The 20,612-nt window shown below is 41.2% G+C and overlaps 2 protein-coding genes across 2 annotated transcripts; one reads left to right on the plus strand and one right to left on the minus strand.

Moving 5' to 3' along the window:
* Positions 1-1,451: 1,451 nt before the first annotated feature.
* On the plus strand, positions 1,452-9,711 carry LOC114843457 (rRNA 2'-O-methyltransferase fibrillarin). Its single transcript, XM_029130020.3, has 9 exons — positions 1,452-1,654; positions 4,290-4,373; positions 4,600-4,734; positions 4,893-4,987; positions 5,092-5,262; positions 5,397-5,529; positions 5,640-5,752; positions 5,978-6,123; positions 9,628-9,711. Exons 1-9 carry the CDS (start codon positions 1,645-1,647, stop codon positions 9,650-9,652), a joined length of 912 nt encoding a protein of 303 aa, XP_028985853.1. The 5' UTR covers positions 1,452-1,644; the 3' UTR covers positions 9,653-9,711.
* A 3,945-nt stretch (positions 9,712-13,656) lies between these two features.
* LOC114843456 (V-type proton ATPase subunit C 1-A-like) lies at positions 13,657-19,038 on the minus strand. Its single transcript, XM_029130019.3, has 13 exons — positions 18,878-19,038; positions 18,232-18,394; positions 17,659-17,726; positions 16,613-16,698; positions 16,303-16,397; positions 16,120-16,211; positions 15,871-15,969; positions 15,697-15,765; positions 15,471-15,563; positions 15,234-15,327; positions 14,884-14,981; positions 14,480-14,606; positions 13,657-14,324 (listed from the first exon to the last, which is right to left on the minus strand). Exons 2-13 carry the CDS (start codon positions 18,361-18,363, stop codon positions 14,226-14,228), a joined length of 1,152 nt encoding a protein of 383 aa, XP_028985852.1. The 5' UTR covers positions 18,364-18,394; positions 18,878-19,038; the 3' UTR covers positions 13,657-14,225.
* Positions 19,039-20,612: the final 1,574 nt, after the last annotated feature.

Consider the following 20,612-nt stretch of genomic DNA (forward strand, 5'->3'; position numbering starts at 1 on the left):
CTGTAACTCATCTGGGCTGCGCTCTGGATTATACAAGAAATCCTGAATATCAGACTGTTCTAACACTCTAGAACTTGTTGTCTTCTTAATAATCCAGAATAGGTCGTCCGGCCATTGAATATTAGTGCTGTAGGTGTATACATGAAAAACAATGGCGGACTGAGCAGTTGGGCTCCAGTCGGCTGGCTCCGCCCCCTCTCACCCTGCCCCCGCCTCCTCTAGGTTTGACCAATGCTGGAGCAGGTAAAGAGGCGTTTTACCGGAGAAATAAACGACAATTTCTAAGTAAAGAAATTATGGAGCAATTTTAGTGTCTCTTTATTCTTAAATATTACCACAGGAAGGTGAAGTTTTCCTTTAATAAAGTTAATACATTAATAAAAGTTAACATTTTTGAACGGATGCAGGAAAGTCAAAACCAGCAAGGAAAAAAACTGGGTTGTTCAAGCCAATACTGCTTGTCAAAGTTGTGCTCTCAGGCTAAAAAAATGTTGGCTGGTGTCCACATGTCAGCAGTCACACTTACAACAGAAACGTCTTAAATAAGTGCCAAGACTATTTAAATACTGTGTACCTTGCCTCCATCATTGCCTTGTCATGTCCACCAAGGCCTCATCCAGCTTTTGGTTTCTGGACAATGTATGGGAGAAATGTGTATGTATGTCTGAATTAAAATCAGTTAATAAAAAGTATGAATGGTCTCAGCATTGATGATGTGTTGCTGATGATTGCTGTTCTTAAAAATAATTCAACAATTAAAACAGAAATTGTAGGGCAAAAAAGTGATCCTGAACATTTAAAGCCCATCTGTTGCTTACAGTTGTCATGATATTGTCAATATATCACTCTTCAAATTTCTTTCCAAATCTTCTGACAATACAACAACTGCAACTTCTATGCGTCCTATATAGTGTGCATAGTAACAAACTAAACTGAAGTTGTCAAGTCAATCTGTCAGCCGGTTTCTGTTTTATTTCACACAAAATTGTGTTGTTGTCCTGAAATGGCATGGATTTGATGTGGTGTGCATCTCTTAAACAGGGAAATTGAGAAAATGAAGCAAATCAACAATGTCGAAATGTTGAAACATTTTAAAACAAGAAAGCACAAAGTAAAACAGAGAGGGCTTTTGAATGTGTCTCATGACAGGGGTGTTTTCATATAAGCTCCAACATAGTGTTTAAAATTACTCCACTTCAGGAAGAGTGAAACAAGCTCCAAAGGCTTGGTATCATTTTCCTATCACTAATGCACAGGTGTCAAGCTCCAGTCTTTGAGGGCCACTGTCCCTGCTGATTTTCCAACTCTCTGTGCTGATCACCTGGATTAGGTGTAATTTGGCTCTTGCAGCTGTTCACTGACTGTAATCAGTGGTTCGGGGGGGGGGGGGGGGGGGGGGGCAGGGAGAGTTTAAAAACCAGTAGGACAGCAGCCCTCGAAGACCTTTGACACCACCGTAGACTGACTGCGGGGTTGGGGTTGTACCTTGTCCTGGTCCACTCTTTACCAGGTGGTGGCGGTAATGCGCCGATATGTGTTCGCCCTCCGCCAACAAAAACAAAGAAGCAGCAGCAGCCGTTACACACGTGGTCTCGGCGAGCGGCGGCAGCAGACGAGAGAAACGATCACCGTACAACAGTTAACATGAGACCAGGTACGGTATATGTTATGTTTATTTCATACTTTTGAAAGAATTGTTTCATTTACAACAAAACCGGTCACAGTTGCTCGACCTAAGTCGCTGTGCCAACAGTTAAATGGTCGAAAAACTGTTCACAGCGAGATAATGTGCTGCTTAGGCATGTGAATGTATTTCTCATTAGCTATAACCCTATAGCCCAGCCTTGCCGTTTGGTTACCTCGTCTCAGACATGGTAAACGCATCAAACACGTCGCTGAACACGTGTTTCTACGCATAGACTCACATCAGGCACGATTTCTACGATGCGAAGTTTAAAGTGTGTTACATCAAGGAATGTGAGTCTTTATCTTTTGAGGTAAATCCTGGACGATCTGGGTTAATAGATGAGCTTCGATAAGTAATTGAACGTTAGCTTCTGCTAATGCTAGTAACTGTTTGACTATGCGTAAACTAACTCCGTCTGAAGTTAGTGGAGCCTCGTCTCTGGCACAGGGTCGGCCCGCGCCCCCACCACTTAAATCAGGATATTTGGATAGGACCAAATTGACCTAGAGTAATATTAAAGGTCATCGCCTACGCTTTTTCTACTCTAAATAATGCTAAAGAATTGGACCTTGATGTCTCAGTAAGGTGTCTATATAACGTTTCATGCCAAAAAGCGCTGTAGATCGCCCACACGGCCCGCCTGAAAACGTGTGTTTTAAGCTCTCGTCCACAACGCTCTGTTTTCGGAGTGAAGGGAAGTTGATCGCCACACCTCTTTTGAAGAAGCGCATAGCCGTGATCCGCAGCGGGAATCAAAACTCACGGTCACTGAATCCACTGTAACAGCGAAACAGGCTACCTCGTCCGTTAGTGGAGTTCATCCATATGTTTGATCCAAAATCTGACTCTGAAGTCGAATGGGAGTCTGTTAAAGTGGTTACACTTGGACTAGCGCAAGGTACGTCTCAATGGCAATTTCACATTTCATTCAATATATTGATTTATATAATATGCAACTTGATTAGCGGCTGCTAAAAATAACGGTTGCCAATTGACTATGCAGCATGAATCAATACAACAGAATATTCATAACTCGACTAAAGCTTGTTTGGGAGCATAGCATAGCTGTAATGGGATCTTCAGCTGCAGCTTATATTTTGCCGTATTTGTCTTTAAGTGCCAGTGTGGGAACAGTGAATGCCTACAGAGGCATGGTGTGACAGCAACTGTTGCTGTCAAGATCTTGCTTGTGTTTAATACTTTTATTAATGTGACATGGTATTTGATATTAAGATTTTGATAAACCTTGGGAACTCTGGTTTACAAACATAGCTTTGGTTCTAAATACATTGACCTAACATATTTTTAATTGCTTTTACTAATGTGTAAGATAAGTCAGTGCTAATATACAAGTAATAGAACTGTAGTTGTTTTTTCTTCATATATTTGACAGTACTATGTCTGTATCTCAAGTCGTTGCAGGTTTCTAGCCTAGCGAGGTTTTGTCAGCTGCTGCTGGGACATCTAGGGTGAGGAGTCCAAGTTGTCATCCCACCTTCCCTGGTCTTGTGGATCAGGGCAGTGTTTTCTGAGGGGCAAGGCACCTATGTTGGACTTAGACCACCTGTAAAATAACTAAATTACGGTTTTGTTGCAATACCTGAATAAAAGTTAATATAAAACATTTGTCTTTTTTTCCCTCATAAAAAAAAATTCAGTGAAACCGCAATAGTCAACCAATGCACCAGCACTTTAATGCTGGATAAGTTACCTCACAGTTCAATGGGCAGACCATGGAATGAATTGGTAGGATTCATATAGTTATGTTGAAGGCATAGTTTCTAGAGTGGAACAGGTACAGTCATGGGCAGTTGCCTGGGGAGATATTAGGATCTTATGTTCACCACGTTTTGGAAGAAATTTTGATCAGAAGCAGTGCAGCTGTACAGATGGAGGATGCGGCTGTTTTTCTTGACACAACTCTAGAAAGTATAAAGAATAGAATAGTAGACTAATGAAATGTCCAGTATTTCCTATGTAGGTCACAGCCTTCATAAATTGAGTAAAATATCAAAATAAGTTGACCAAGTGCATACAGAGTAAATATAGACAATAATATGGATCAGATTATGAATACTACAACTACTCAAATGTGAAATCCCAAATCTGTGTCATATAAAACTGCCTATTGGCCAACAATTGATCATACCACTGTTAAATTTACATACCTTTGCTACTGAGGTGAGAATAATGTCACATTTACATCTAGCTGACTAGATAAGCAACACTTGACTAGACAGCAACATCATACATGTTAGACTTTGACAGAACTTTCCATAACCCAAATTTACAGGTCTACTCGGGCTACGACATACACATGACAAGCATGGTAGTAATTAGAAACACAACTTGACTCAGATGGTTTGCCATAGGCTCAAGAACTACAACTAGTGCTTCCTGGTTTCCTCTGTACCTGCCCCAGCAATGGTCAAAATGGGAGGGGGCCGAGCCAGACGGCTGGAGCGCAACTGCTCAGTCCACCATTGTTGTCCTTAAAGACATATGCGTGTTTTTGTTTCTTTGTTTTTTTTAAATGAGTTTTAGTTTTTTCTACATAACGTCTTTGTGAGTCATTCCAGATAAAAAAACCTCTGCCTTTCAGGCTTTAGTCCACGCGGGGACCGGGGCGGACGAGGTGGAGGCAGAGGTGGGTTTGGTGGACGCGGAGGCTTCAGAGGAGGCAGAGGTGAGATGAGATGTTATTGTATGCAGCCTTAAAACAAGTTGATTGTGAGTTTCTTAAACAACATTGAGACTTTCCTGTTTTTCTGTGAGGGGCGCATTAACTTAAATCCTAATTGAACTGTATATTAAAGCCTAGAAATAATAACATTAAGGCGTTTGATTTAGGTGGTGTTTTTCAGAAGTTTAATTTAAGTGAGATTTTAAATTAAACCAATGTGTCTGTGCAGGCGGAGGCTTCAAGTCATCTGGCGGTATTGGATTTCGAGGCAGAGGGGGTGGCAGAGGTACCCCAAGAGGCAGAGGGGGGAGGGGAGGCTTTGCAGGAGGGAGAAAAGTCTTGGTTGAACCACACAGACATGAAGGTTTGTATCACTCCTCTTTTATTAGTTGGGTAAGGGTTTTTGTGTGCTTTTCTCTCTCGGGTTTCTTTTTGTTCTAATGTGGCTTTGGGAAGCATGGGAATAAGTTATCATGAGGCATCGTTTGAGTTTAAAGCTACTAACAACTGGATTCTTTGCAGGTGTGTTCATTTGCAGAGGAAAGGAGGACGCCCTGGTAACCAAGAACATGGTAGTGGGAGAGTCTGTGTATGGAGAAAAGCGAATCAGTGTCGAGGTGAGACCTAGATCCACAACATACATTACTCATGTTGCATGTATGCATGCATGTCAGGCAGCCTGAGCTCTAAAATCATGCTGTGACACTTAATGCTTTGTTAGGAAGGAGAGACTAAGATTGAATACAGAGCCTGGAACCCATTTCGTTCTAAGCTGGCAGCAGCCATCTTGGGGGGTGTTGACCAGATTCACATCAAGCCTGGCGCAAAGGTTATGTACCTGGGAGCTGCCTCTGGCACCACGGTGTCACATGTTTCTGACATTGTAGGGCCGGTGAGTATAAATGCATTCTGTGGGTCTATGCGGTCATAAGCACAGTTTAAGCCCATGTAATAAGCTACATTTTGTGTTCATTTAGTTGTGTCTTGGTGGGCAATTATAGGTTTGCTTTATATTAACTATAACAGGAGGGCTTGGTCTACGCTGTGGAGTTCTCTCATCGCTCAGGTCGTGACCTCCTAAATGTGGCCAAGAAACGCACAAACATCATTCCTATCATTGAAGATGCTCGACACCCCCACAAATATCGCATGCTGGTTGGTAGGTTGTCCTCATTTATTTCTCCTAAATCCATTTCTGAACTGTGGACCGAATGTTGTGGATGCTGTGTTGACGGCTTTGCTAACGGTTAATGCTTTGTCTCTCTCCAGGCATGGTGGACATCATTTTTGCTGACGTTGCCCAACCTGATCAGACACGAATTGTGGCTTTGAATGCTCACAACTTTTTGAAGAATGGGGGACATTTTGTTATTTCTATTAAGGTATAGCAGTCTCACACGTACACAGTTCATTTCTTCTGTCTATTCTGGCAGTGTATTGTAGTGACAAACACAATAAGATGGAATGGAAGCTCACACATTACAGAAATACAATCAACAAGAAAGTAGAGCTAGTGAAAAGAAAAGGCACCATCCTGGTAGTAAAGATATCTAGTGTGAATACTAAATGTTATCAGTTGTGGACTGACCTTTTTTTTTCTTCTTTAGGCTAACTGTATAGACTCAACAGCAGCTCCAGAGGCAGTTTTTGCCTCTGAAGTAAAGAAGATGAGTGCTGAGAACATGAAACCACAGGAGCAGCTCACCCTTGAACCCTACGAGAGAGACCATGCTGTGGTGGTGGGCATCTACAGGTACAGCCTGATGAGTTCATATGATCCTGTCTTCTAACTAATGGTTAATCTGTGGCCATGCAACATATGGAATAGCAGTGAAGAAACTGTTTTTTTTGGGCCTCTGTGTATAGTGCAGGCTCCAGTATTTACAGAGAACATACTGTAAAGTTTAATACCCACTGGCTACATGGATACCAAACACCAATTATTTTAAATGAAAGACACTAACTTACAATTGTCTTTAGATATGAGGGGGACGAATGTAAAGGGAGCACCTATAACTAGTTTTCTCACATTTAATTAAATGTGCAAAAGTCTAAATGTAAATGTTAAATGTAAATGTTAAATCTAAATGTAAATGTCAAATCTAAATGTTAAATGTTTGCTGAGTTTAAAACTGAATTTGCAAGTAGACTCCACCTCTACCCTCAAACATTGTAATGCTGATCTCAGATCAGTGACGCAGACTCAAACACCTCAAACAGTACGCATAGCTCCGCCAACATCTGAATCTGGATCGGTACACGAAAATACTGGAGAAAAGCCTGAAGTCGAAGCCATCATGGCCGCCAGCTCCGACTCCCTCCCGTTAGCGGAGATTGAACGGGCTGTAACGGCAGGTGTGCGGGCTGAGGCTCTGCTTTAAACTGCTGTTCTGTCGTAAACACCATTAATGGGGAGTTAAGTAGGTTTGAATAGAGGTGGAGTCTACTTGCACATTCATGAATATTCAGTCTTGCACTCGGGGAACATTTAACATTTATATTTAATATTTACATTTAAATTTAACATTTACATTCAGACTTTTGCACATTTAACATATACATTTAACACACGTGCAACCACCTGCTGAAACCAAGCAAGTCAGTTAGGCAAACTATCGATGCAAAATAAATAAGCAGATCTGAGGTGACACAGGACCAGCCTCTCCAGTGTCTTCATCTGATGGGACGTGAGAGACACTGGTCTGAAGCTACTGAGGTCTTTGGCGTGCGGTGTCTTATGCACTGGCACCACGCAGGAGGTCTTCCAGAGCCGTGGTACCACCCTTAACTTGAGGCTCAGGTTGAAGACATATTTCATGACTCCACACAGTTCACCTGCGCGGGACTTTTGATTTGATGTCATCTGGTTCCGGCTGCTTTCCTGGCATTGATCTTCCTGAGCTCTTTTCTCACCTGGATGCTGGTGAACTTACACTTCAGTCAGTGGTGAAACGATTGAAGTGTAGGTTCAGGTCATTGACCCAGCTCAGGCCCCCCTCAGCTTTTGAGTGTGGTGCTTTGAAGCCAGAGATGGTTTTCAGGCTCCTCCACACCTCGCTGACGTTGTACTGCTGCAGCTGCTCCTCAATCTTCTTCCTGTAACTGGACTTCCCCTCACAGATTTTCCTCCTCAGCTCCTTCTGGACCCTTCTTAGCTTCTCCATGGTCCCTGATCTAAATGCTGTCTTTTTCTCCTTTAGCAGAGCTTTGATATCAGGGGTGACCCACAGCATGTTGTTGGTGAAACACCGTACTAGCTGGAGGGAATGGTGTTTTCACAGCAGAAGTTGTATAATCCGTTACACAGCCTGTGGTTGCGTTAATGTCCTCCCCATGTGGGTCGCAGAGCTCCGTCCACACAGTGGTGTTGAAACACTTCCTGAGAGCCTCCTCACTCTCAGCTGTCCACCGCTTTATTGTACGGGGCACCACCGAAGTCGCCGCACTATTGCGGGCACTGCCGGCGGGGCTGCAAGTACTGGTTCCATACAAATGCTATATAGTACTGATTTTAGTGTCTCGGTACCGCAATACCAAATCAATACGGGTATGCCATGCAACCTTAGTTTGATGATGACTAATAACCAAAGAGTTGTGGTGCGATGTTGGGGTAATGTGAGCAGGCTGGTTCTGCCCACATGGATCACGCAGCAGCTCCAAACCAGTTGTTTCCGATGGGCCGAGTGTACTTAGACATCTAGACCCATTCTGGGGACAGATTTTAACAGGAGACCAGAAGATCTAAATGTCCTTTTTTGTGTTAATAGATTTAAGGTTTGTACATCACTTCAGCTAAGTGGTTTTATTGGTTAGATGTACAGCACAGTTGGAGTAAAACATGGTGGCTACATGCACCTGCATTAACTGTCAAACTACTTTATCTGGTGACCTTACACAGTCAAGAGTTGGCTTTTAAAGTCAAATGAACATTCATGCATATCAGACTGTTATTTTTCAAATATGCTGGAAAAAAATTATAAACCTAAAATAGCCCTGTAATTTATTACATATCACATACAATTTGTGTAACAGGTGAAATATGAGCTAGAAACCAAGTTTCTTCACAATTAAAACACTGAACACTAGAATGTCTGCTTAAGTTTAATGTCTCTCGCTCTTATTGTTGATATTTAAAAGACCTGGGGCCTCATGTACAAAGACTTGCATAGATTTTTTTACTAGACTTGGTGTAAATTCAAATCCAGAAAACTGCAAGTACAGATGTATCATTGTTACTAAGTACAAATCTATGCATGTCTCCTTCGTACTCACCAATCATCGTAGAATTGAGCGCAGGTGATTGAGTAGCAGACTCCTCCCATGACACACCATGTACAACATATAAATATAAATTAACATATAAATATGTTAATTAATTTAAATACATCCTGCATCTGCACAGTACAGTGAGTCAGACCATGTGTGCAGGTGTTATTGCTGCAGGTTCCGCACAGGAGCGGAAATTAAATAAAAGTAGTCTGACATGAAGGTGGATGTGAAAGGAAGTTTACCACCAAAGCGTCACTATACCAGGCAGAAGTGAAGAACATGATCTGTGCCCCTGACACTGTTCACAACTAATAAGAAGTCTCTACATTAAACCAGCGACTAGTGTTGACGCTGAAGAAAGGATGATATTACGGAGCACAGGTTCTTTGCTCAACAAGAATTAATATTAAGGCCGATCTGGTACCAGCTTCAAATCTGATCCCAACCATGTTGTTCGTTAAAATGAATTAATCACTGTTAAACCAGGCACCTCGCTTCTGTTGCTAACTGTAGCTGCATTTGGACGTTACACATTATTTGCATGTTGATGAAGTAAAAATGTTTGATCAGCCGCAGGATGTGCGCTGGCTGTGCGGCTTTTCGTCGCATCTCGCTCCAAGTACGGGCACCTCTAAGAGATTCTAATAGATCCTCTATTAGATCATCTAACAGAGCTATACAATATGTTTGCATTGTTTATCATTTTTCTCTGGTGTAAGTAATGATCGTTTTCACGTGATTAACAGTTTCGCAGTTTCACCTCTTAGCGTCACAAATGGACCAATAGCTATAGAAAAGTACGTACGCAAACCAGCAAGCTACCATAGAGTTACACAAATTTCTACTTTGTCATTATTGATACATCTGACCATAGGCGTAGATTTGTGCTTACGCCAGGTTTTCATGTGTAACTACCCTTTGTACATGAGGCCCCTGGTGATTTGTAACAAGAATACTAAAAATCATCTGCTTTTTTCTATCTCCTCAGACCTCCACCCAAACAGAAGAAATAATGTGGAAGATGATATGGGGGACTTTTGTATAAAATTTGTAATTAAAGAGACTGATGGGACATTTGTCTTTTGTGTAATTTATTGTACATAATACAGGAAGAAGATCCCAAAATCCTCAAGCTGCTTCTGCCTTTTGTCCCTTTCTGTGGGCAGGGTGGAATGTCTCTCTCGTCCAATCAAATTGCACACAAACTAGTGATGTGTCATTCGCACCGGCTCTAAGAGCCAATGCTTTGTAGTGAACGAGAAGGGCCGACCTAAAGTGTGATTTAAATGTTAAACAGAAATGATTGTGTTTTTTTTTTTTTTAAACAGAAAACTGCATTAAAATGAGGCTTTTATGAAAACACGGAATAAACAAATGCTTAAAAACACACAATCCATTTATAATTGCTAAATTCGGCTAAAATAAAAGGCGCAGAGTGATAATAAATTAACATTAAAATTAAAATAAACATCAAGTGTATTAATAAAGACTCAAAAAAGAAAGGAACAATTTTTCTGTTACATCATCCACCACCTATAATTTGTAATCTTTTACCTTGTTCTTAAACTGTGGGGACATGTGTAAAATGAAAAACAAATTTTGTTGACCTGATATTGAGAGCCATTAAAGCCACAGTAAATATTGAATTATTGAAAAAGTCATAAAACATTGCATGGAGGTATTGCAAACCAATTCAAACAGGCTGCTGCTTTGATGACCATACTGCACTTATGTAGAAGGAAAGTCAGATGTCCTGAAGAAAATTTATCTTGTTAAATATCATAAGGGTGCATGCGCAGTGAGCGCAGCCCAGACATCATCAAAAAACAAGCCCCAGAAATGAGGGTTGATCTGCTTTGGTGCATGCAGAGCTGTGGTGAAACTCTGGTGCAAAAATAAAACGAAGGCAGAGCAGAAAAGAAAGCACGAACACAAAGACACAGACGAGCTAACATAAACTAAACACTTTGTGCAAACTAATCTAACAAAACTAAACTAAAACTATAGGTAGGCTGGGTTCTGGTGTGGCTGGTGGGTTCTGTGACAAACTCCCCTGGTCAGTTCTGCACCGGTGAGGCTTGACGGCACAGGGACCGGAGATGAGATACAGTGGAATGAGTGCGGAGAACCGCTCTCAGAGCTTAACACTATGCTCACTACTGAACGCAACAATGGCGCTACGGCCCAAGTGCACACGACTGCTAAACATGCTTTAAATCTAAACCCGACAGGTTTCCCCGGTCACATCCGCAAACCAGGTCTCAGTGAAAAGGGAAAGACCTCAGTCACACGACCCGAACAAAAAAACTGAAATGAACAAATAATCGATTGAATACAACAAACAAACTCGCTGCCAAGACAGGATAAATAACAGACACAGGCAGGTAAGAAACAAAACAAATTCCGTGCACCGCAGGGTCCAAGTTCTAAACAAATGGATGGACTAAAAATCGGTCCTGTACTCTATGGGCAAAATCCTAAACATGCAAGACTCAAGCCAGAAATAATATTGGCTTAAATACCAATAAACACAAGTGTACAAAGTTAACTATAACCGGAATGTAACACTAGAGCATATGGCAAACCCTTTTACGTGTTAGATATCTAAAATACCATTCTACCTAGTCAAAATTACATTCTGTCTAGTCAGATATCCACAACTACATTCTTCCGTGATTCCTTTTTGCCTAGTCACAATTACATTATAGATATCTATAATTCGCCGCATTTTACAGGTATCTCAAATACAATTTTGGATATATCAGACTAACTTCTTACTAGTCATAATTCAATTATAGATATCCTTAAATATAGTTTTCACTAAGCAAATTGTGGTTTCATTATTCGTTATTCGTTATATAAAGAAGCCCCTGACTTCATCTTTCTGTGAGCTCGGACTACCTTCATTTGTTAAGGGGATTAGCCAAACAAGAATGAATGAAGAAGGATGAAGACATCACACACGTTTGGCTCATGACGGGTTTAAACTTGCAGCAGAGGCTGCTCATGGAATAATCCTGCAAATACTGTGTCATCTGAATCCTGACTAGGGTGCTGTGACTTATCTTTCTGTAGCTTCCTAATGTAACCAACCACAGAGAGCAGTGTAAATAATAAGAGGAAATCACATCAATGGTGTGAGCCTGTACACACATACACACATACTGTACAGAGGTGATGCTCTCTAGGCCTTTCAGAAAGGTCAAAAGTCAAGAAGTGCTGTTGTGACCCAAACAACCAATGGGTCCCACAGTGTAGCAATGACAAAAAGTAAAAAAGGCAAACATGGAGACAGAATGTACTAATGATGCAGGAGGAAACACGTTACACAAACCAGAAGCGTTCCACTGAAAGCTCCGTTTCCTTGTCGGTTACGTCATGTGACTGTCTGTGACGACGCTGCTTCCAGGATGTCATGATGCATGAATATGCTCCCTTCAAACAGATGACCCACTTTAACGTTTCTCCAGGCTGCATCAGCCCAGCTCCTGTTAGAATCAGCGCTAACACATGAGCCTCTCAACAAACACTGTCACAAGCAGCAACACAACGCCACTGTGCGTCAGACACTGACCGTCTCATGACCAGAACTTGCATCAGTGGACTTATACCACTGCTTTCTCAATGATACTTAATTATGGGATAAATTTAAAAGTGTCCTGCTGTGAAGAGTCATAAAACTAGAATCCAGATAAACAGAATCTAAACGTAGCCTCTGAAGAGGTTTAAGCTATTTTAGCAGATGATTGTTTCATTATTTAAATGTCTTTATCTCATTATTTAGATTACTGATAGTGTCTGTTAAGCTCATGTACGAACAGCAGAAAGTGGTCACGCAAAGCAAAACATTGACCAAACCATGTAAATTGGCATCTGTCAAAACTAATAGTGAGGCGTCTGATTCTCAAGGGGGCCACAGAGCAGAGTATTAGGGACCTGAGAAGCAGTTATTATATAATCCACATGCTTGTGTTCTTAGCGGTGTTCTCTTTTTCTCGCTGTAAATTATCTCCACAGTAACTTAAGTAATTAAGAAAGAAACACTCCTTATATGCTATGCTCATGATGGGATGTATTTCAACAACAGAGGAATAAAAAAAAGAGTAAGAATGCCTTTATTAGTCCCACGGTGGGGAAATTGCACTTCAAAACAGCAACAGGACAGAAAACACAATGAAACCATATAAACACACATCCATAGACAGAGCAAATGCAGTTAAGAGTTCTGATTGTAGAGTGTGACAGCAGCAGGTAGGAACGATCTGTGATATTTCTCCTTCACACAGACAGGGTGGCTCAGTCTGTCACTGAAGCTGCTCCAGAGCAGACAGTGAGTCCTCCAGTGGGTGAGAGTCCTGGTCCAGGATGGATGTGAGTTTAGCCAGGACCCTTCTCTCACCCACCTCCTGCACCAGAGTGCAGCCCAGGACAGAGCTGGACTTTCTGATGACCCTGACCCTTACTGTGATGCTGCTGCTCCAGCAGACCACACTGATGCCACCACAGTCATAGAAGGTCTTCAGGAGTGGCCCCACACTCCAAAAGACTCAGTCTAAGCAGGTAGAGTCTGCTCTGACCCCTCCTGTACAGTGCATTCGTGTTATGAGTCTAGTCCAGTTTATTGTTCAGATGCACACCCAGGTACTTGTAAGAGTCCACTCTCTCAATGTTCATTCCACTGGATGTGCATCGGGGGGATGACAGAAATCCTCTACCATCTCTTTGGTTTTCCCTGCGTTGACCAGGATGTTCTGCTGACACCAGTCAGCTGTTGATCAGGTGAAAGGTGGGACAGTCACAGGGCCACATACACAGACTGTCAAAGACGCAGGTTTAATGCTCACATCTGTGAATCTGCTAGAAACCTGCATTAAAAACTCAACAGCACAAATTATTGAGCTTTTGCATAGTGTCTGTTTGCTGCCCTCTTCTGGTACTAAATACATGTCTCTTCAAACTTGTTTTCTATTTCATTTAATGAGAAGAGGAAGAAGAAGAAGGAGGCATACGGAACATACACATTGACACACACTGCTCATATTTATTCAATCAGTGGCTTACACAGTACTCTGATATAGATATCCTGTTGACAGCACATATACACACAACACAACATAGGACCACAATATATGCTCTTATATGTTTCTGCAGGGGCCATCTGAGAAACACCTCTGGTTCCCATGGTTACCAGGATAATATTAATTTCATGTAAATAGAAATCTCTGAACGCAGACACAGATGATGTCCAGTAGCCAGCAATACAAATCAACTCACGTGGAATGTACAACTATCCAGCATGTTTTCATTCACTTTCATTGTTTTACATCAAAAAAAGCAACAGTTGTGAACAATAAACTGTAAACAAATATCATATTTAAAAGTCTCCTTTTTTGTTTTTGTCCCTTGTTTGTCAAAGTGGGACAAAGCTTGTTGTTGAGCCTTTTCACCACAAGGAATGAACATGCAAAATTACGATTTAAGCAGCTCATGGGGCGAAGACAGTGAGAGGAAAAAGTGGGGAATGGGGAGTGGCAAAAAAACACAACTTAATCAACACTCAGCAAAACCATAAAATCAGGGGAGGGGTTAAACTTTGAAGTCCAACAGGTTGCAGTCGATCTTGTAGTAGACGTAGGGATAATACTCTTGCTGGCTCAGGTTCAATCCTGGGATGTCCATCGCAGACTGAGGGAGAAAACGAGGCGAGACAATGCAACGTGTGTGTGAACTGAACAGCTCCAAACGATTAGTCATTGCGTACAAGCAGGGCAGCTAAGGTAAAGTAGGGGCACTGTTTCATTGATGCTACATATTCATTTCATGTTCTGTTAACTACTCACGTCAATGATTGCTGCTGCACTGCTGTCCAGGTGTTTGTAGAGATCATTGAGAACCTCCCTCAGCTTCTTCATGGTCTTCTTGTTTGGTTGCAGCAGCATGGCCTGAAAATTGACTGGCAGCCCGTACCTGGAGGAACACCATGATACACATTTACACCAAATATACACTGTTGTGTTTATGCTTCAGTTTCTGCACCATCAGCCAATTTCACGTCCCATGAAAAGAAAGTGAAAAAAGTAAATACAGGCATCACAGCAAACAAACAATAAACAGGAGCTCAGACTTTTGCGATTGTGGAGAGATGCAAAATAGATGGTGTGTTGCTTTAGACGTGAAGAGCCTCAATAAAATATATTTGCTAGGATCTGGGTGTTAGACGTGCTGTAATGTATAACTGCTGCACCTTAAAACAGATTCCACAAAAACCCTCAGTGCTTTAATGTGGATCCACGCGATGAAGGCTTCGCTGAAGTTCACTTTTAACCATCGGACAAGTGGCCCCTGAAAAAAAAAACATTTCCGGCCAGTGAGAGTCCGTTGAGCTGTGTCAGATGGTTTCATAGAGTTGCTAGTGTTACAGTAAGGTATTGTGAAACAGCTTCAGACAATGAAAGATCTTCTATCAGTATTAAAAGTATAAACTCAAAATCACAAACAAACATGGTGGATACAGACCATATAAATGAACAAATTGACCCCTTTATACAAAAAGTAATAGTCAACATAAGTTTGAAGCTTATAAATTTCACTCACAAACTGTTTCTTCTTATCTGTGGAGAGCCGTGTCATTTCCTCTTTGTCTGCCCTCATCTCTTCCTCATTGTACTGAAACTCTCTCACTGTGAATCTGAAAATAAAAGCAAGACAGAAATCAGCTTCATCAAAATGTTTGCATAATAATACAAGCTAGGTGTGAACCCCTTCACCGTGTGTGAAGAACATCAACCCTGTGAAGACAGCTGTTCTGTTCATGCGTCCACTCATTCTTACTTGTTTTCTCTGGCTTTGTGCTTGAAGTCATCAATGGCTTTTCTAAATAGAGTGACACTAAACAGTCCACTGTCTTGGTCTTCACATAGCAGACTGGATGAAAAGAGCACAGATGGGCAATTACTATACTGTACTACTGTAATGATGTTGTTGCCATACACAAATATAAACAAAAATGCACTTGACATCTCAGTTATGCATGTAATGTGTTTACTAATTAACTCACTTGGATGATCTAGGCACAACCATCTCTGCAAGTGTTTCATAAGTCTTCTCCCAGTCATTGTATGACGCCCTAGAAAAATAAGATCGAAAACAGAGTAAAAACACCTGGCATATCATTTATCAGATTTTTCAGTGATTTTACAGTTATTAGCATCACGAGGAACATAATACTCACTTTGGTACAACTACCAGCAGAGTGATAAGGTACTCAGAGTCCAGCACAAAGTGTTCCTTCTTGACTATGTCACCCAGGCTTCTAGTGAGCAGGCTCCCCCTAGTGGCAGAAAAACAACAGTGTCTCCATAACATGAGTGCGACATAATAAACATCACTGGTGTTGACAAAGCCTTTCAGGGTCACATAAGTTTTCCATGCTGACATGGTCATAGTCAAAGCCGTGTGCCATGTTTTACGGGATACTTACACGTTTTTCCTCTCCAAGTTCTGCAGGTTTCCTTTCAGGTTGTTGTAAGCCGATGCTCGGGTCTTCAGGTCATTGTCAATCTGCGTTATTTGCTGTAAAAGAGCAAAATGTCTAATTTTTTTCAGGTCAACGTGAGAATTTGCCCATTTTCTGTGCAGCCTATAATCAAAGGGAAGGACCTACCTTTGAGATTATCTCAGAGATGTTTTTAAGAGACTGTTTGATGGGATATTTAGCCATGTCCCACTGAAATCTTGTAATATAGGTGACGAGATCAACTGAAACAGAAAGTATATTTCTATTAAGTGCAAAGTTTTATGTCATTCCAATAAACCAAATGTTACATAAAGATCATGTAGTACAAGTGATGTCCAAAAATTCATTTCATTTTTAATATTGCCTATCAGAACCATTTACATTTAAAAGCTATACTATTTAGCATCTGTCAACAGTAATGCATTCAACACATGCTATGTTGTAACCATCAGCAAACCTCCATTTGCCAGCAGGTTCTCTTGCACTTTGTCTCGGCTGTCCTCCAGCACATCGGCCATGTACTGAGCCACCTTCTTCACCACACTGTGAACGGCCGGGAGACATCAAAAAACAAACTGCATCAACAAAGTTAGAGGGAAACACACATTCCACCATCACACAACCACACCGTCACCTCATGCACCGTGTAGTAACACAGACAGACGCACACTTCAAAAAGTTTCACATGTTTCTGTTAGGGCGATTTCCTGACAAGGCAATTTATAATATAGCAGACTGTCAGGGTTCAGGGTTTTTCACCAAACTGTTCAAAGCAGAACCATGTCTACAGTAGAGAAGCCAAGTAAAGACAGAGAGCCAAGTCACATAGCATGCCTAAAAGCTTCACAAGAAAATCCTCACATCTATCACTTTAATTTGACTGTATAGTGTAATACATTCTCTTTGTTCAAATTATGGCAATACAAACCAACCTAATTCAAACAAATTAAATTACTCAGAGTTTTTTTTTTAGGGGTTCTCTTTTTATCACATACAGTGTGTTGGAATGAGAAGAGCTGGTCTGAAATGATGCTAGAGTCAAACAAGTGTGACCATGTTGCAAAGTTGATCTTTCTCACACTCCTGGAAATATCCACAAAGAGAGCGGGGCTCAGGCAGTAATGGCTGCGTGTGAATTTTAGACGTCAGCATTTCCAAAAGACTATAATTTACAGTCAAACATACTGGGACACATAAGTCATCTGGTATAACTGTGACTAAAGAAAGGGCTGCTGGTGTGTCACCAAATTGTAAATTGCCAAGTTTGGACTGCACCGCTCGCTAGCTGTTCTCTTGTGAAATTCCTCAGTGTTACAAGGTAAGGCAAGGGATTATGCAGCGGTAAAGAGGCAACATCAAAGCACTGCAGAGGTTCTTTTCTGTCATTGAGCGTTTAATGTGGAAGGCTCTTTTTAATAACAGTGTTAGCACTAAAACAATAATACTGCAGGACAACGACTATGAGCAAAGTTATGGCTGGTAGGAAAAGTGGGGGCAGCATACCTTTCAACAAAGGAGTCTAATTTGGCCAGTTCATCAGAAAGTCCGACCAAGACATCTAGCGTCCCGACCTGTTTTTAGACACAAATAACAAGTCCAGCATAAACGAGGCAAAAAGGCTGCTCAATTCTAATATCTCAATGAGAATGTTTGTTTTTCAAAAGTGACATTTATGGTTCATTCAGCTAAAAGTGACATCCAGAGGCCCTATGTGCTTAGAATGGCGCCTCTTTGTCCAGAATCACTCATGCACTTCTAACAGTTCCAAGAGAGCATTGCAGCCCCTGTGGCAGCAAGGTCAGTGAGGTTACTCTAGTGTGAGTGCAGAGGGAAACAAGTTGGACTAAATCGCTCTGTGCATGAAAGCTTCACCTGACCAGCGTTTTTAACACGCATATAATGGATCTGTGTGGAGGCTGTTTCCCCACACTCGCCAGCAACCTGTTCTTGACAGCTCATATATAAAAGGTGAGTGATTTTGATATCAGTTTTTACATCAACAACTATATATTTCAAAAAAGAACTCAATAAAGTTTGCGACATAAAAAATCAGCTAGTCGGTATGTGTTTGCGAACCTTGAGGTCTGGGATGCTGAACTTATGGTTGGCAGACAGGTTGTTGGGACGTGTAGTGGCTGCCGTCATTTTGTCCCATGTTTGCTGACAGGTCTTCTCTCCAGGTGCAGAGATCAACCAAAACTCTGTCATGGTTACAGCAGTGGTGCAGCCAGCAAACAGACTGTTAAAAAAGTACATTATTAATTTTATATGATATGATATATATACAAATACGTTACTTTTTAATTATTTAGACAATAACAGGTGTTACTCCAGCCCCTGTAAAGTTTTACCTATATTGCTGGGAATCAACATTGTTAGGAGATGCTATTTTTAGCTAAAACTGTCGTTATAACAAAGTATAGCCTTGCTGTTAAAGCTGAATTAGCTAAGAGAGTAACGCTACAACAGCAGGACCTTATTCGGCCATTATAATCCTATAATAAGTTTGTTGTAGCAGTAACATGTATTTGCTATTATTAACTAAAGTCTATATGCTACAGTGTAAAACAGGTCGAGACTCTGTGAATCCCACCAAGCTAGCCAGAAAGATGGTTAAGGTCAAGCAACATCCAGCAGGGATTAGCCAACGTTAGCCACTTAGCTTTAATCACAACAACAACAAAAACAACACCAAGGCTGGTTACTGAAGTTAATTACTCACCTCTATATTAAATGTATCTGGTTATAGTTTAAATATATCTATTTGTGCGTATCTAAAGCTTGATCATTTTCACAGTTGCCATTCAATACGCCTACAGTACGTGAAGTCTCCTGACAGCGGCATCAGAGTCAGCTGATCTATTGGAGGAACCGGAAGGCCTTTGTCACAGTCCTCGCCGTGAGGAAACTCAGCAGCGACCACCGCCGGTAGACAGGTGGTACTACAGGATAGACAGTCAAGCGTAGCAGATTGAAACGACACCGGCCAGAGAAGGCTTAAGGAAATACCTAGACTGACTTAGGACAGCGCTTTTATAACAACGACAACAATGGTCACACAGGCGTCACCCTGATTGGCATGCATAAAAACACAGGCGAAAAGTAAATAGTTTCTTAAAAAACGTGCATTATTTGCTAAAGTATAAATACTGGGTACATGTGCAAACATTTCCAAGTAGATAGGATCTCTACTAAGAAAGTACAAGAAAGATGACTGTGCACTAATGGGCATGACAGTCTAAACGGTATCCTTAGTACATTTAGGGGCATAAGTATGTCCCAGACAAGACATCTGGCCATAATACATACAGGGCAGTAAAACCAGGTGATAATAGGAATTAATTAACTAATTATTATGTGATATGATTATGATGCTCACATTTAAAGACATGTATAGTGGGGCAACAAATGAAAGACGCAACTCTGAGCCCACAGTCTGTTGGAACTATTAAACTTCTGTTATGTAACAGGGCAGTAACTGAAGTGACTGAAATATTAACCAAGTTTAACAATAGCTGATTTTCAATTGTTGAGGCGGAATATCGACAGATTTCCTGAAATGAAAGACCTCAGCTAAAGAACTGAGCCTCGGTCACCATTCCACAGGCATTATCACCTCCCTTAAGAAGGAGACAGACCGTCTTGGATGCCAAGTCAGCAGCATTTGAGGCTTAGGGTTACTAAATTTAGATACACTCTGACAGGTTTCCTGACTTTGGGTGTCTCCTGTACAGAATATGAGGAAAACGCCTCCAAAGGGACATGTTTATGGTTCAGTGGGTCTGGGGTTCATTGTTTGGGACACAATGCTTGGTCTGCCTGGAGCCAACCCTCGACATCAAATGGGAGAGTGAGCTTGCCCATGGCTGGCTAGAAGCCAGTCTGCCGCTGATGTTATCAGGACACACGCACAAACACACACACACACATCGTAATCAGTCAAAATGTTTTAGCAATATATGGGAGTGAATATCTTACTATTATTTAGGGAAATAGTGCTATTTCCTTCAAGGCATATAATTTAACACAGTGTACCTGATTTCCCATAAGTCTGTGTAAGCAGATTGATTTTTCCCAAACTGTATTTAATGTTCTCTGAATACTCCTTGTTTTTCTTTCAGTTCTAATGCAGTGAGGGTCCACAAACAGGAATGAACATCTACAAATGTTTTGTACACAGTTTCTCTCTGTATATCACCCAGTTTACTGTGACGCCAGTGAGTCTAGATACACCCGAATCCACACACACAAGCTACAGTAAATATGGGCTCAGAGTGTGTATGTGTGCCTATACAGAATATAGTGCATAGGCTTTGAGGCAATGCAATATAAAAAAGATGTTATAAATTATATCTGTACGCACAGACATCCAGATACATGACTTGCAATATTTTTCCAAAAGTAAAACAAGTGAGAGAAATACAAATACTTATCTAAAGACATCCTTAAATAAAAAA

The sequence above is a fragment of the Betta splendens genome, chromosome 16, assembly GCF_900634795.4.
Source record: "Betta splendens chromosome 16, fBetSpl5.4, whole genome shotgun sequence".
NCBI classification, from domain to species: domain Eukaryota; kingdom Metazoa; phylum Chordata; class Actinopteri; order Anabantiformes; family Osphronemidae; genus Betta; species Betta splendens.